The sequence below is a fragment of the Odocoileus virginianus genome, chromosome 13 (genome assembly GCF_023699985.2).
Source record: "Odocoileus virginianus isolate 20LAN1187 ecotype Illinois chromosome 13, Ovbor_1.2, whole genome shotgun sequence".
NCBI lineage: Eukaryota > Metazoa > Chordata > Mammalia > Artiodactyla > Cervidae > Odocoileus > Odocoileus virginianus.
Genome location: NC_069686.1, coordinates 65,398,862 through 65,417,239, shown reverse-complemented (window position 1 = coordinate 65,417,239; position 18,378 = coordinate 65,398,862). Strand labels below are relative to the sequence as shown.

The window sequence follows — 18,378 nt, the reverse complement described above, 5'->3', positions numbered from 1 at the left end:
TCTGACTTGGGGTCCCCACCCTTTCCCAGGTCACTATCTGTCTTTAAAAGCTTCAGGTTACAAGAAGGGTTTGCTGGGTTGGTGAGTTGTTTTTTTTTTTTTTCCTTTTCTTTCTGGTCTGCTTTTCCTTTTGATTTGATCTCTTTTGATCTTTTCCAACAAGATCCCTAGTCCCTGCAGGGGGAGCCTGTGTGAAATCTTAGCTCTTACAGGAAAACTATGCGAACGGTGGTTCTTGCTGCTGACCACAAAAGGGATCACCTGGGGAGCTTTTGAAAAGACAGGTCGCTGAGCCCCACACCAGGTTAATTAAGGCAGACTTATGGGGTGGCCACAGGCCTTGGAAGTTTCAAAGATTCCCAGAGATTCAATTCTGCAGCCTGAGTTGAGAAGTAATCCATGAGAGGTTTCAAAAGAGGAAAGAAAGAAGCTAAGAAAAACAAGACCAGCTCTGAAGAGCAGACCTGGGCACAGATTCCAAGGAGAGTGAAGTGGCAGATCTCTCTCCAAATATCCGCTTCTCCCTGGGCTCTCTGTCCCCCTCCTTCTGTTAATGGATCCAAAATAACACCCCTGGAGTCTCTTCAAAGTTTATTTTTTTAAGAACAGTCTATTAAAGGTACAGGTTTAAGTGTTATTAATTATTCACAAATTAGGGAAAATCAATTCTATCAGGTTACTTTCCTCCAGAAACTTCTCTAAGATAAACAGGTCTGAGAAAAATAGAAATTTCCAATGAAGGGGACAGGAAAGCATTGCCCTTGAGGAGAGGAATCTCCTTGGGGAAATTCCTCTGGGCACAGAAGTAAAGGGTTTTTAGGGCCACTTTGGGGTGATTTAAAAGCTGAGGCTTAAAAGGTGGGACTTGGGTTCTGCAATGATTGTTGGATGATAACAACATAAAACTTCTGAACTTTAAAGTAATATTAAATAATATTTGTCATCTCCCAGACTGGCAAAGAATAGAAAATATATATATACTTTATTTTAATGGATATAGAGGAATCAGGCAGTTTCAAAGGTTGGTACATTCTTTCCAGATCTAGAACGCAGTATACCAACAAGTATTAAAAACCCTAAAAATATAACACCTCATTTCCACAAATTTTATTTCCAAGAATCAATCCTAAAATAATAATAAAACTGCAATCGAGGTTTATGGCGAAAAGAGTTCATGACATCGTTTATAATATCATTTATGATAGCAAAAATTCACAATTGCTAATATTTCCAACAGCAATAATTTAGGTGAATCAGATGTATTATATTCGATAATACAGAATACAACCCTGAATGTTTGCTTTTCTATATGAATTTTAGTATAATGCAATTAATGCCATAAAATAAACTTATGTTACTACAGAGATTATATTAAATTTATAACTAAGGGAGAAATGATACCTTTATAATGCTATTATCCACTCAAGAATGGGATATCTTTTTACATTTGTCCAAGTATTATTCAGTGCCTTTCATGAGTGTTTGAACATTTTTCTTGTATGGTTTTGCACATCTCTTGTCATAATTTGAAATCCAAAGTATTTCACCTTCTTTGTCACTACTGTAAATGAAAGTTTCACTACCATTAATAATAATAAAATGAAATATAATGTAGTCATTAAAATCATAATTCCAAGAGTGGTAGTGATATCCTAGTAAGTAAAATATAGCAGGTAGGGTTTTGCTCCCATTTTGTTAAAACTGACAACAAACAGAAAACACGGGAACTAGCTTTAATGAGAAAATCACAGATCCTTTTCTTACCAAAGTCCTAGAATTCGTAAAGTTTCTAAAAACATGTGCAACATTTGGAATTATTTTTTAATACTATCAAACTGTTTAGGCTGAGATAAAGGAGAGGAAATGTTTTCATTCTTTTCTACTTCTCCCTCTACCCCACCCCCTCCCCTCATCATTGAAAGTAACTGCTTCCTAGTTCCAGAATTCAGCCTAAGGCAATGGTATAAAAGGTCTATCACTGAGAGGGTTAAAGAGGTTTAGAAGGTTTTCTTCATCAAAAAAAAAAAAAGACACTTTCCATCTTTGCAACTGAACTTGCAGATGAAATATGAAACACTGCCCAGTTGTAAAACAGCTCATAATACACACTACCAGTGCTGAGTATCTACAATGAGCTAGGCACTTTGAATACGTAATTCCTAATTCGCACAATATTCCCAGAAGCCCAGTTTTAGGGCCCTCATGTTACACATGCTAAAACAAAATTGGAGAGGCTGCCCAGGGTCATGTGGCCACTGTGGGGGCAGAGCCAGAATTCGAACCCAGGGGTCGGGCACCCAGGCTGCTAGGCACCCAGGCTGAGTGCTTTCTGTCTCCGCACTGCAGAGCGAAGCCTGCTTTGCTCCGGGAGTCACTCTGATGGCCAGTTACCACCACCTCTATTTTCTGCTGTGGAATTCAACTTTACTTTTATTTAGTTGTATTTCTGAAACAGCTTTATTGAGATAAAACTCACAGACTATACAATCTGTCTGTGTAAAAAGTACAGTTCAGTGTTTTTAGTATAGTCACAGAGTCAGGCTGCCATTACAATTAATTTTAAACTGTTCGGAGCCCCCAGAGAAAGCTGTGACCTTAGCTCTCAGTCTCCAATCGCTTGAATCCCCCACCTCCAGCTGTGCCAACCCTAATCTGCTTTCTGTCTCTATGGACTTGCCTGCTGAGATTTCCTGTAAATGAAGTAATACGTTATGTTCCCTTCTGTACTGGCTTCTTTTGCTTCACATAATGTTTTCAGGGTCTGTTCTGGGTAGCAGCTTGTATCCGTCTGTCTGTGTCAGTCTGTCTGTCTACCTGTATGGCTGAATGTTGCTGCATTGTGTGGACAGACCGCGTTTTGTTTATCCTTTTGCCAGTTGATGGACATTGGGGTCACTTGCACTTTGCTGATGTTATGAATAATGCCGCCATGAACATTCCCGCACAGATTTCTGTGTGGACTTAAGTCTTTAATTCTCTTAGGTGTGGCCTAGGAGCAGGACTGCTGAGTCATATATGGTCTCTCCACATGTAACCTTTTGAGGAACTGTTTCAATGTTTTCTAAGTAACTGCACCACTTCTGTTCCCACAAGGCAACCTTCCCTTTGACAAGACTGAGTTCAAACTTTAGTTCCCTCCTTTCATGGAACTTCAAGTTTCTATTGAATTAAAGCACAGTTCAACTTTTGTTTCTCAAAATTTCCACTTAGATCTGACCTTGGCCCCTTTCTACTTTGATTTTATTTTTCTCGATAAATATCATTACCAAGCATCTTGTGTGTTTTTAATACCTTTTTATAATGAGACCTTCACAACAATTAATAGTTCACACTTACTAAGACTGAGACTCAAGGTGGCTAAGCAGTATTCCGACAGCCTGAATCTTTTTTTTAGCAGTAAGGTTTTGCCTTGGGAGGGAGTAGAATTTCTCAAATTGGGGACTGGATAATTCTTTGTTGGGGGTGTGGTGTCCTGTACTGTGCTTTTCTATAGGATGTTTAGCAGCATCCCTGACTCCTGGGATGCCCCCATCCCCAGCACCAAAAACATCATCAGACATGGAGTTATATAAGCTGTTTGCATATTTTAGAAATTAACCCCTTCTCAGTCACCAATGTTTTCTCACATTCTGTAGCTTGTCTTCTCAGTTTGTTTGTGGTTTCCTCTGCTGTACAAAAGCTTTTAAGTTTAATTAGGTCCCATTTGTTTATTTTTGCATTTATTTTCATCACTCTAGGAGATGGATCCAACAAACATTACTGCAATTTATGTCAAAAAATGTCCTGCCTATGTTTTCCTCTAGGAGATGTGGATTAACACATATATACTGTGATATATAAAAAGACAACCAACAAGCACCTGCTATATAGCAGACACAGGGAACTATGTTCAATATCCTGCAATAACCTATAATGGAGAACAATCTGAAAAAGAATATGTGTGTGTGTGTGTGTGTGTGTGTGTGTGTACACGTATACTATTTGTAACTTTGCTTTATACCTAAAATTAACACCACGTTGTAAATCACCTACACTGCAATTAAAAATGAATGAAGGGAAAACAGAATACCACCACCAACCTCAGAGTTTTACAAAAATAAAATGTATACAAATATGCTTGTGTGTTAGTAGCTGTTGTGTCTGATTCTTTTCAGCCCCATGGACTATAGCCCACCTGCAGGCTCCTCTGTCCATGGAACTCTCCAGGCAAGAACACTGGAGTGGGGAGCCACTCCCTTCTCCAGGGGACCTTCCTGACTCTCTCCAGGCAAGAATACTGGAGAGGGTGGCCATTCCCCTCTCCAGGGGATCTTCCCGACCCAGTGATCGAACCCGGGTCTCCTGTATTGCAGGCAGATTGTTTTCTGTCTGAGCCACCAGGGGAATATACTCAGCACGTTATTTGGCCATGCTGAAAGACTATAAATTTAAGTTTGTGCTTTAAAAAAACAAAATCATCACCAGATACTGCCATAAGCCTCCTGCATGAAAATGTGGGACTGGGCAGTCAGGGTGGATGGGACTGGAACATTTCCCTTGGTTGAGAATCACTGGTTTCAAGGAATAACTGGAGGTTGCGAGTTTCAAAAAGCAAGCACTTGATTTCTGTCTGTTTCACTCCCTTTTCTTCTCTCGTTTTCAGTCCAGTTCCCAACAGGTCTTTGCATTTCAGCCTTCATCTGATTTCAGGGTCTCTCTTTATGGATTGAAGACAGAACCTTTGAAGTCACGTGTCTGTCCCAGCACCTCTAACCATCAGCCACAGAGCCATGCCGGGATACACAGAGCTACAGTCCAGGCCAGAGCACAGTCCTGAAGACTCTATTTCCAGTCCTGGAAATAACCTATTACAGGTCTCCCCACTGCCTTTATTCACCTGCGGCCCCTTGCTCAAGGCCCTGCCACTTATGATTTCTAACAATTTAGACTGATTTCTTAATCTCTCTCAACTCCTTCTTCATCTGTAAAACAGAGCATAACTGCCTGACTTGACTTAGAAGTTTCTAAGCTTTATCTTCCGCAGAAAACTCAATTCAGCTGTTTTTCTGTATCCTTTCATACCAACCTTTACTTAACAATTCAAAGGTAATTTCAGTTTTTGAGAGAACAAAGTGGGGAATATCTAAATAATTGAATAAGGCAGTCTTAAAATGTCAATCATATCATAAAAGAGCATATTCTAATTATTAGCACCATTATGCCACAATTTAGGTCCTCTGTCCTCTTTTTCCTGAATACCATTTATCCATCAATTATCAAATTCTATTAACCCTTTCCTTCATATGGTGACTTAAATTCACATATTTCTTCAAATTTCCGCTCCAACTTTGATTCCATCCCCTATCAGGGAGCTGGGAATCTTTCTGATGGGTTCCCACTTTCTCCCAGGCCCTGATCTCTTTCGGGTACAGGACACCTTGCTAGGCTGAACTATTGGAAGAGCAAGATTATTATTAAAATTTACAGCAAAAATCCTGCCAGTGGGTCAACAGAGCCCAGAGAATGGAAGCCAAAAACTTGCCTTGATGCCCGGTCCTCTGTAATCTGGTTCCGTCTGTCTTTGCCATCTCACTTCTCAGTATATGCCCACACAGATTTCTTACTCTAGCAGGGCTGGTGTATTAATTGTGCTCCTAGTGAATGCACTAAGCTAGCTGGTGCTTTTCCTCCACCCTCCACCTCACCTGAATGCTATTCTCCCAGCTCTCAGACTATTCAACTTCACCTCACTATCCTCCAATGCCCAGATTTTGTCCTAGTACTTCCTCTCCTTACCTCTAGGAGCAGGAAGCTTTTTTTTTTTTAACTTCCTATTGTAGTCACCTAGCATAGTACAGGACACATAAAAAGAACTGAAAGGTTGAAACAGTAAGTTAATAGAGCAGGAAATGAAAAAAAAGCAAGTTTTCCTAGGCCAGATCTGTACATAGAGATTTCTCCTTTTGGATTCTAAAAATATCCACTGTCTGATCTATTCATTTAGTTCATATTATGTACTGCCTTGTACTGTTAATTAACAATCCATCTCTGTAAGTGGTATCTCCTTGATGGTATTCAAAGTTCCTGGGGGTCAGAGTCTGCATGGTGATTTGGTGTTCCCCTCGGTATCAACACAGCAACACCCTGCACTCTCCAAACGTTACTTGATTGATTGAGTGTCAGACCAGCTGACTCTCCACTGCCAAGTGTCAGCAGCTGGGTCTTCCTGGCACCTGGACCATAAATCATAGGTTAAACCTTTCCTAGTTGTGAAAGGCTGGCTCATGTGTTAAGATCACCTGGATCCGCAGAACCTTTGGTCAGCATCTGGAAGGAGAAGAGCTGGGTCTGACACACCCTGGAGTCAGATACAAACTGCGATGTGTTCACAGTTGACGGTGAAGATGCAGTGTCTCTAGGAGACACTTGAATGCTTGTTATAAAGGACAGCCCCCCGCTGTCAGGAGGAGGAGCTCCTCCCTGTCACCTTTAGGAGACAGCCCGGACTTTGGCGTCCCTGACCAAAACGATGCTCCATATCTTGCCTGTGCTCCTTTGTATCTGTGACTAGGCCACCTGCGGAGTCTTAGACATCCAGACCTCCTCAGGTTTCTCTCCTCTCACTGGCACACCCTTCCCTTCCTTATTTGTTTAATGAAATTCTATTCATTCTTCAAAATCGAGCTGTGCTTCCCTTGCCTCTAGGAAGCCTTCACTTTCTCAGCCTTCCTGGTCCCTCTTCTCTTATGCTCCTACTGAGTCCTAAGCATCTGTCCTATTGCATTATCAGTGCTCTATACTATCCCTTTCAACAGCACCTGTGAGCTTTCGGAGGCCAACCCCCCTCAATCCCTCAGAATTGAGTACAGTACCAGCAGAGCATAGATGCTGCAAAAGCTTCCTGAACCAAACTGTGTGATAGGGAAGAACAAAGCTGACTCCATACTGAATCTGCTTCTTTTACTTTAACCATTGTATTCTGTTGGTTTTACTTTGAGTTAAGAATATTGCCTATAGCCTGAAATATACTGGATGGTCCAGTCTCAAGGTTCTGACCTTTAAGGCATGACAGCTTTCCATTCACAGAGAATAACAGCTCTGCTCGTGGAGGTTTACAGGAACATCATGACCTGGCCTATGTGGCTAGCTGCGAAAGCAGTGGATTCCAACACCAAGAAGTTTGTGACAACCAACCACGCCCCTCCTTCACTCGGCCTTAAAAAAGATGGTTTGCTGGAAACTTTCCAGAAGTTTGAAGCTTCGTGGGACACGACCCTCCTGTGCTCCTTGTTTGGGCCTACAGTAAGCCTTTCTCTGCTCCAGACTCCAACAGTTTGGTATTGTTTGGCCTCATTGTGCATCAGACACAGGAACATGCATTCAGTAACAGATGAAGGCAAAGTGAATTATGTGAGAGAATTATTAAAGTAGAAAACACAAAAGACTAAAGGAAATTACAACAGTTTGGACTATGAGATTATTTCCCTCTTAGACAAATCTAGTTCCCGGGTTCCCTTTTGAGCAAGCTGAAGAAGAAGGTAGAGTAAGCTAAGAAATAATTTCTGTCATTATTATTGAGACCTGGAAAGGCCATGGAGGCCCACAAGATCACTCCTTTAGTAAATATTCCCAACCTCTGCTTGATATCTTGAAGCTAAGGCAATGGCATTTCTCAGTTCACATAAAGTGGAGTGCCTTATCAAATGCTTCTCTTCTGAAACTTGAATTATGGGCTCCGTCAGACAGCTTGTTGAGATGGTCATGGCCCTGTGGCTATCTTAATATTTGTTTGCCCTCGCCAGTGGGATTTTCTCAACATTATCTTAGCTAAAACACAGGCATTAATGACAGCTTAACTGAAGCAGAGGGTGAGGTTCACAAAGTCACCGTGTTTATTTGATGTACAGATGGCGGTGATATACAAACAGACCCTATGAAAAAGGGCAATCTTGGGGAGCGCTCTGCAAACTCCAGAGCTGCAGATTACAGCCATCTGGTGGTAAGTATCAGTAGGGTGAGCACTTTCATCTTCATGACACTGCTCTCCCTGCCACCTCCCACCTCTGGGGGCCCCACTGGCCTCTATCTAATTAGCATCTCCCCTGACTATAGCTCATTCCTGGGCTTGACACACAGTGCCTCATAGAACTGTTGTAACATGGATGTTGGCTAAACTCTTTTTCCACTGTTAAAATGAGATCCTTCAGAAATGCTTTGGAGGTCATTTCTAGTAGTTCATTTATTCAGATGCTTGCTTATACATAAGACAAATAGTTACTGAAGTCCTCTTATAAACAAGGTGTTAGACTAGGCCTTGGGAACATAGTGATGAGCAAGGCAGGCAGTGCTGTTGTTCCCATGGATCTTCACATTCCATGGTGACAAAAACATTAAGCAACCAATTATAGAGACATATGATTAATACAGGCTTCCCAGGTGGCTCAGTGGTAGAGAGTCCTCTTGGCAATGCAGGAGACACGGGGATGCAGGTTTGATCCCTGAGTCAGGAAGATCCTTTGGAGTAGGAAATGACAACCCACTCCAGTATTCTTTCCTAAAGAATTCTACAGACAGAGGAGCCTGGCAGGCTACAGTCCATAGCGTTGCAAAGAGTTGGACAGAACTGACGCATGCATGCATGTACATGATTATATAATATATATAATTTTTTATGAATTATCTTACTGAAGTATAGTTGGTTTAAAATAATGTGTTAATTTCTGCTACACAGCAAAGCGATTCAAGTTAAACACCTACAGACATTCTTTTCATATTCTTTTTCCATTATGGTTTATCACAGGATACTGAATAGAGAATACCGTCCTACATAGTAGGACACTGTTGTTGATCCATTCTACATAGAGATAAGTCCTGTACATTTGAATGAGTTCTGTTCTGAGAGCACATTCATAAATCCAATTTGTTTATAAGTCAAAGTAACCCTAGGTACCCAAATAACGCAATTGGCTATATAGTACTGTACTGTAATAGGTTTATAATACTTTAAAATACAAATAACATATAAAACAAACAGAAAAATAAAAATAATTTTAATCTTACAGTACAGTACCTTGAAAAGTACAGTAGTACAGTATGATAATTGCATACTGTTCTCATCTTTGAAGGTTGACAGTTTGAAGGTACATATTGAGAATTTACTGTACAGTAGTTTGCATCTGCTAATCCCCAGTCCCCAATCCGTCCCTTCCCCATCCCTCATCCCTCTCGGCAATCACAATCTGGTCTCTATGTCTGATAAGACACCTTCTATCAGGCTGAATTGTGCCCCCCCAAATCCATATGTTGAAGTCTTAGCCCTCTCCCCATATCTGAGAATGTGTCTGTATTTAGAGATAAGACTCTGAAAGAAGTAATAAAGGTAAGATGAAATCTTACGAGTAGGCCCATAGCCAATATGACTTGTGTCCTCACAGGAGGAGGGCATTAGGACACAGGTGGGCACAGAGAGAGAAGATCATGTGAGGACACAGGGAGAAAACAGCCTCTGCAAACCAAGAAGAAACCAGCCCTGACCACACCTTAACCTTCTAGCCTCAAGAACTGGAAGAAAGGGAATTTCTGATAGGTCTCCAACAGAGTGATGCTATGGCTGGGGCCCATCAGGCTTCTCTATCCATGGGATTTTCCTGGCGAGAATACTGGAGTGTGTTACCATTTCCTCCTCCAGGGGATCTTCCCAACCTGGGGATTAAACCAGCATCTCCTGCATCTCCTGCCTTGCAGGCAGATTGTTTACCACTGAGCAACTGAGGAAGCCCAGTAGGTCTCCTAATACATGGTGTTTTGCTGTGATAGTCCTAGCACACTAATACATACTCAGGCCAAAGCTACAAAAGAGAAGAACCAGAAGACTAGATAATGGGGCAGCTGGTTGGCTTTGGTAAGTTTTCTTTAAAAAATGTCAGTTGAGATAAATTCTAAAAGAATAAGTGAGATGATGTGGACCACAGCTCTAGGAAGATTTATTTAATTTAAATAAAGGCAATGTTAAATAACCATCCAATAATATCCATGATGGTTGTGGATCAAAGCCTATGCCATTAAAATTTCATCTTATGTTCAGCTATAGAAAGAACAAGTCAGCCCCAACATTCTTCTAAATATAGAAAATTAATGATTGATTAGAAGAAATTGTTTCATAATTAGTGATTCTGGAATGCCTGGTGTCTAACTACTGGAAAACATAAGGTGGTTGAGGATGCTGAACAGTATTACTTGTATGTAAGGATTCAATGGAATGACCTGAAATTGTCTCTCCAGCAAGCCATCTGCCTCCACTGAAAGCATTTCTGTAGCATCTGTTTGATTTCCGGATCTTTGCTCATCATGTGTCTTTTGGCCTAGGGATTCTGTCCTGTTCCCGGTGATTGGTTTTCTCCTTCTGTCTTTCCTGCTTATAATTGTTTTGCAGGTCCCTGCTGCAAGGTTGAGATCTCTGTCTGAAGATTCCCTCTCCCATCTTCTGGGTTCTGCCCAGTTGTGCGGAGACTCATTTCTTACTTTGAAAATTCCACCCTGGGTTTGATGCCTCTAGTACATCAAAGCAGTCGACTGTGCAGCTAAGTGCTCTGGACGGAATATTCTCTAATGAAAAGCCTCTCTGCCATTTGGCCTTAATGGGGTTTATTCTATTTTCTGCAGTGAAACAAACATATAAAAACTCTCATCTGTGACAAAGTCTATCTCACCTTAAAGACCCTTATCATGACTGTCTTGTTTTCTCTTCACAAGCAGTAGGTCTGGTACCTACAACTCTTCCTCTGCTAACGTTGTTTGAAAGTCCTATGTATCCTGATGACTCTGACACATATAAAGTATCCTAGTGTGAATTAAAGATGGTTGATAAGACAAAACAAAACACAACTTCTCAGATTTAGATCCTTGGCACCTAATTCTATATGGATCACAAAGAAAAACATGCAGGACTTTTCTGGGATATTCAAGTATCTCACCACAAAAATCACTATATGAAAGAAGGCCAGTTCACCATTCCTCCCCAAAATGCGCCACAATGTGAGGAGCTGAGAAAAGTGACCTTTGGCAGCGAGATTGGCCCTATGAATACATGTAATTGAGGCCACTTATTCCACTGTCAAAAGAAGACTCTGGAGTTGATGATTTCCTTGAAGACATGGTTGACCTCCTGTTTTGCTCCAGGAACTCATGAAGGTTTAGAAGGAACTTAAATAATTCTATACCAGTTCTCTCCTAAAGCTACAAAGTACAGTGTGGTCTAACAGAATAAAACTCACCTTCTGCAGCTATGCAGAACACAGTGAGGCTGTTGTCCTGGATGCTAAGGTCTAAGTTCAAGGACTTTGCCCTGACTAACTTTTCAGTGGGAGATTGATGTTTTGAGGGGCACTAGAGCAGAAAAAAAAAACAAAAAAACGCATTTCCAATTTTCAGGACTGAAGCCCCCAGATCTCTTTCTTTCTATTCTTAGTCCCCATTCTTCTCCCATCAGCACAAGAAAAATAACATTGAAATGTCAGGCCACTTGCAGAATAATTATAGTGGTGCCAGCTTTTCTTCAGATGACTTAATATTTCACTTGAAATTCAAAACACTGCATTGATCAAGCCGAGTGGTCTCCTTTACTTTTACACAAGTTCCTGTTCTTAGTCATCCAGACTGGTCTGGACAATAACATCTACATCCTAAGCACGTTTTTAAGAGCCTTTTAAAATGGCAGCCATCCTGCATTTAAAAATAGAATCTGTTGTCAATCATTCCAGGAGCAGGTGTGACCTGAGAGCATAGTCCCCAAGACATGCAGTTCCTGGGGAGAAGCGGTGAGGAGCTGGGGTTTGAAATGCATGAAGGAGGAGGTCCGGATGTGTATGTATTTAAGATTTGCGCAATTGGCTGCTCTGATCCTTAAAGGGGGAGACGATGCCCCTCACCTGGCAGGAGGACTCCGGGAAAGCCTCCTCCTCGTTCCCATTCAGCCTCCAGAGCTCCCGCTGGGGTTTGCAATGCAGAGGTGACACGAATATGGGAAAGCCTGTCCCGTGCGTGGCAAAGTCTCTGGAAGCATCTAGGCTCTTACTGCATGTTCTCGGTCATCCGACTCTTAGCGATCCCATGGACTGTGGCCTGCCAGACTCCTCTGTCTATGGAATTTTCCAGCCAAGAATCCTAGAGCGGGTTGCCATTTCCTCCTCAGGGGATCTTCCTGACCCAGGGATCGACCTGCGTCTCTTGCACTGACAGCCAGATTCTTTACCACTGCACCTCCTGGGAAGCCCAGTTCCCTTTGTACTTACGTGATGTACATAAAATCATGTCATAATTTTACTAAGGAATCAGCACTGAGCATTTAAAAAGGTCTGAGAAAATTATGTCACACATACTCAATGGACAGTAGCATGCGTGTTAGGTATGCGTAACTTACATTATAATTGTATACAGGCAATATCAGTTAAAGTCTACAAAGACAGTGGATTCATCATCTGTTGTCAACCCCATCTAATCCCCAAATCTGTCTATTGATGGGCCCACCAAGTAAAATGTTTTGGGAAAAGTCAACTTTAAATCCTATGCAGACTACTTTCTTTAATAGCCTATTGTCATTTCATCTTTCAGCTAAAGCAGAGTTTCTTTATATTTGAATTCTTTAAGCAAGTGATATTGGGCTTCCCTGATAGTTCAGTTAGTAAAGAATCTCCTGCAATGTGGGAGACCTGGGTTCAATCCCTGGGTTGGGAAGGACCTTTCCTTCTTTCCCTGGAGAAGGGAAAGGCTACCCACTCCAGTATTCTGGCCTGGAGAATTCTGTGGACTATAAGTCCAGGGGGTGGCAAAGAGTCGGACACAACTGAGCGTCTTTCACTTTCAAGCAACTAACAATATAAAAAATAAATGTAACAGTCAGCAAGATACAGTGTGAAAACCGTTGGCCCAGGAGTACAAAGAAAAAGCCTGAGCTTGAATACCTTCTTGGTCAAGAGATCTTAATTTCTGACTCTCAGTATTCTCTTATGCATGTTGGTAAAATAAGAATCACTTCATATGTTTCATGAGTTTTTTTCTGTAGTATTATATGATAAGGCCCTAGCATAATGCCTGACCTTCAAGAGAACCACAGTGTTTGTTGATGCTACTGGCACATCACAGTGAAAGGGTGCCCTTGAGTCTCCCTCATGTCCACAGGCACAACGCTTTCCAGAAAGGAGACAAAAACAGAAATCAAAGCAGGATGCAATGGAGGGGCTGCACCACTGTCCTCCATCTTCCTGAAGCTTCATCCCTTAGAACAAATACATTCAGAGCCCTTCTGTTTTGAGAATGACTTAGTTTGGACTTCTCTTCCTGATGTTCAGTGCGAAAATGCACAAAATAGTCTGCCTCCCCAAAGCTCTGCACACCATATGAGCTCTGCTCATGGTAGTGAATGTGCCAGGCATCCATGACCTGCCCTTTCTGTGGGGTCAGCTTCTCTTCTAGACTCAGGACATCAGAAGCACCTGAACTAATCTCAAGTAAATCTTTAGACATCTGGATTCCTCGTTCAACCAATAAAGCGTGGTGCTAGTCTCTCATTTCCACGGAGGACCGTGTGTCACGGGCAGTCCCAAGGGCCCTCGGCAATGACCAGAACAGCACTTATTATCTTCTAGTTTCTCATGAGATTTTCACTTCTGACAAAGCCAATACAATCTCAAGTACTTGGAAAACAAGTTTCCTCAGAAATGCAAGGGAGGAGAGAACTAGCTTTGCTTTTTTGTTTATTTGTTTATCTGTTATTTACTTGGGATAGAAAAGCACCAGGAGACAGAAAGCCTTGATCCATTTCAAAGGAAAGAGAAAGAAATTCATAATTTCCAAAATTCAGGAAATTCTTGGGGAAAGAGGCAAACAAGTTTTCTGAGACAGACATCAGAATGTTTTTAAAACTTTCTTCTCTTGTCTGAGCCTTTCGAGAGACAGGTGAAAAATAACCAATGATTTTTTTTTTCTCCCTCTGTAGCTGGGTAATGGGATAGCTTTTACCAGCCTGTCTCTCAGTCATAAACACATTTTAATGGACTGACACATGCTTAATAATACAGGTAACACCTGAATGCTTTAGAGCAAAGTGCCACTGGGCCTGTACTTTATTAAAACTGCATTTTGACCTGAGGCATACAAGTCTCTGCACTCAACCATCTCACCAATTAAAGAGAAAAAGTCCAGTGCCGGCTCACCATTTTTCTTCTTCACATAAGGATAGAGGTTTAAATTTTCTAACTCTACACATGAAAACTGGTATGTTTCTAAGAGATTAACTCACCTCCCATGACTGGAAATCTTGGAAATTTTATAAAAGTCCCAGGAGTGTGCAAATTCACTCAGTTTTTATGACTCTGAGGAGTGAGGCCTATTTTCGCCAGAGATCTTGAGTTGGTGTGGGAGAAAGAGAAACTTGCTTAGTAGCTTCTCAGCACTGTGCCAAAGGTTTGATCCATTTAAACTCATGGTGGCTCTGTGGTGAAGAGGCCACCAGCAACGTGGGAGAGCCAGGTTTGGTGCCTGAGCCGGGGAGATCCCCTGGAGGAGGGAATGGCCCCCCTCCAGGATTCTTGCCTGGGGATTCCCATGGACAGAGCAACCTGGCAGGCTACAGTCCATGAGCTGTAGAAAGCTGGACACAACTGAGTGGCCAAAACTTTCATTTTCAATCAGCATCACAGTCTGTAACATAAAGATTTTTCTTCCGTCTCCTGTTACAGGTAGATGCTAAGATGGTCCCAATGACCCATGACTCCTGCCGTGTAAACACTTGTATAATCCCCTTGACTTGAGCAAGGGCTAGATTTATTCTCTTTTCTAGTGAGCAGAATATGTTGAAAATGATGGGAAGCTACTCTTGCTTTGAGATACACAAACACCACGGCATTGTCCTAGGGTTCTTTCTCGCTCTCTCCAAAGCCACTCACTCTGGGTTAAGAGGCTGCCCTATCAATGAGGCAGCCTTCTGGAGAGGCCATGGGGATAGGTTTGGATCTTCTGAGGCCTGTCAACAGCCATGTGAGTTAGCCTGCAAGCAGAGTTAACCCTGGTTGAAACTTGAGATGACCGTTGCCCCTACTAACAAGCTGATTGTAGACAGAACCACCCAGTCAGGGGCCTCTGGATTCCTGACTCAGAAACGGAGGCACAGCGCATGCTGTTTTCAGTCAATACATGTTGGCGTAATTTGTTATGCAGCTGTTGGCACCTAATGCACTCTTACATGGGAGACAAAGTTAGGAACTTAATCTGGGGCCACAGACTAATCAGGGGAAGAGGCGCTTTTGGAACCTCCTGACTGACTTGCAGGCCCAGACTCTTCTGTCATTTACAGAGGTTCAGTGGGGTTTGTATGTTCATCCAGTGACTCTGAAGCTTTCGCATAGTCTGACCTGATCTTAACTATTAAATTATGTCTTTTGCTCCCTAACTCAAATTTCTCTAATTTGTTTTTATGACAGAGCTCACAGTCTAGTGGGGGAAGAAAGATATTTAAATTAAAGAAAGATGCAATATCATGTAATCTGGAACGGATATTGGCCCAGAAGAGGGGGTTTGATTCAAACTGTAGAGCCAGGAAGGCTTCTAAGAGGATTCATTGACCTAGCCGCCTGCCTTGGCCTCCCATCCAATGCCTGCATGTAAGTCTGACCTCTGTAAGTACTTGTCACTAAGTGAACATGCTGTTTCTGGAAGGACAGTAATATATCAAGTATAGAAGGAGGGAGAAGATTTCATGGCTCCATGTGAAAGGAAAGGCAGATAGAAGACCAGGGTGTGGTTCATACCTCTGTTCCACATTGCCCCTCATTAGGGCCTAATTTACACTGCTGTAAAAGGAAGTGCTTTCCAATCTTCATAGATAAAGACTAGGTGATCATATGAAGTAAACTAAGTCAGACAAAGAAAGTATATGATATCACTTATATGGGGAATCTGAAATATGACACGAATGTAAAAATCTACAAAGCAAAAACAGACGCATAGATTTGGAAGACAAACATGGTTAGCAAAGGGAAAATGTAGGGGGAAAAGGGATAAATTAGGAGTTTGGGATTAACAGATACACACTACTATATATAATGATCAAGGACCTAGTGTGTAGCCCAGGTAACTATACTCAGTACTCTGTAATAACCTAGATGGGGAAAGGATCTGAAAAAGAATATATATATATATATATATATATATATATATATATATATACACACACACACACATACATACATGTGTGTGTGTGTATGTGTGTGTGTATATATATATATATATATATATGTATATGTATAACTGAATCATTTTGGCGTAACCTGAAACTAACATAACATTGTAAATCAACTATACTACAATATAACTTTTTTAAAGAATAAAAAAAATCGGATCTTCAAACCTGAAGTTTGAGAAGACCAATTAGCCCGCATCCCTGGGAGCTGGAGCCTGTGTGTTTTGGTCAGAATCTCAAACATGTGTTGACTTGGCTGAATAAGAAAGTGATGGAGAAGTTGTCAGCAGACGGTACCTGTGAGGATTTCAGCTGCACGTCCTGTCGTTTTCTGAATCACCAGTCTCAGGGTTCCGTCCTCCAGACTCAGCAGCAGGGTCCCTGAGCCCTCAGAGAGCATTGTGGACAGAAGGAGACCATCCTTGTTCCAGGTTCGAAACTGGAAACTCACTGAGAGCCCATCAATTTGGGGAGTACCAGGCAGCAGCAAATAACTGCTGCTGGAGTTGACAAATGTGATGGGAACAATTTGTGGTTCGGAGCAGGAGAAAGTGACATTGCCCTGGAAAACAATAAAAATCAAATATATAAAAGCCATTTTTTATTCTGCAATCTGACAGCTGATATAAACAATCACCTGGAGCTGACCTTAATTTCAGGATTATTCCACATTCAGCAGTAAGACCTTAAAGGGAAAAATATGTTAGCTTTGTTCAGATACACCCACAAGATTGTTTTCCATTCCTATTTTCTGGATCACAGTGCTATCTGCAAAAAGGGTCATCAAAGACATAGGGCAGTGGAGGGATAGGAAACATCAGAAGTTTCTAGGGATCCAGAGATAAAAATAATAACATTCGTTCACTGAGTAATGATGTACTGCAAGTCAACGAATGCCAAAGTCTGGGATACTTTTCAAATCGGTACCCTTGAGAAAATGTTGTTACAATGTGGAATGCCACTGACACCAGCTCCCAGGGCCGCCTGGGAAAGAAGCAGCTGAAAGAGCAAAGGTTTCCTAAGGAAAGTGACGCTTCCCTAGAAGGAAGTGGGGAAGGACAGGCGCAAACGTCCAGCCAGCCTTCTCGGTAAATGGCATGGTGTTCGCAAAAGTTGTCGAGATTAACAAAATGGCACTCCTGAAAAGAGAGTCATTGCTGAACTTGAAGTGGGACAGAGAGGGCCAGGGCTATGAAGGAGGTGAGGCAAGAAAAATGAGTAGAGTGGAGTTTAAAAGCCTTTTATGCTTGCCAAAGTTATCAAAGTCAGAAGCAGTGAAATGACTTTGGCCATATTTTTAACGTATTCAGAGTGTTTTTAGTAACATGAAGATTGAGGGGTGCATGAAAGGACCAGAAGTGGGGAGTATTAAGTGTGGAAATGCTAGAAGCAGGAAGAGGATTATTGTTTGCATAAGTGTGAGAAAACAGGTCAGATTATTTGAGGAAGTTACAGGAAAATAAAGACGTGTGTGTGTGTGTGCTCAGCTGAGCCATGTGCTGATTCACTTTTACTAGATGAACAAGGAGAAAGCCTGGAGCACCTTCTAGATCATGAATAGCTGCTACAACATGAAAGCCATTTGGAATCTTTATAGCCAACAACTTCTCATTTCGCACCACTACCATTTGTCTCTTTTAGATTCTAAGCTAATCTCTACAATACCGTCAGTAAACGTATTCAGGTAAGTGTAAGACAATATTGTCCTCTACACAGTCATGGACACATCTTTTTTTTTGGAAAAAATGTATTTTATTAAAGTATAGTTGGTTTGCAATGTTGTACTAATTTTTACTGTACAGTAAAGTGATTCCGTTACACATGGGGGTGTGTGTGTGTGTATATATATATATATATATATATATATATGAATAAATAGATATATGGTTCATGTTCTTTCCTACCTGCAGTAGTTTCCATCCACTAAACCCAAGTTCCGAATCCATCATCGTTGCCCCACCCAACCTCCGCTTGGCAGCCACAAGTGCGTTCTAGTCACAGATACACCTTAGTCCCTAAAAATCTCTCAAGGCCTCTGAAGGATGCTAACTCTGCCTTTTAGAGTCATTCTTGTAGCCTGTACCACTTCGGGAGGGGGGGAAGGGGCGGGGAATGGCAGGCATTTCCAAAAGGGAATGCCCTGGGTGGCCTAGCTGCGTGAATTT

General features: G+C 41.7%; 1 protein-coding gene across 1 annotated transcript in view; it reads right to left on the bottom strand.

Moving 5' to 3' along the window:
- Positions 1–18,378, bottom strand: part of CNTNAP5 (contactin associated protein family member 5) — a 1,008,111-nt gene that overhangs the window by 446,794 nt on the left and 542,939 nt on the right. The window contains exon 8 of the mRNA XM_070476362.1: positions 16,511–16,775. Coding sequence (XP_070332463.1) covers positions 16,511–16,775 — 265 coding nt within the window. The remainder of the gene's footprint in view (positions 1–16,510; positions 16,776–18,378) is intronic.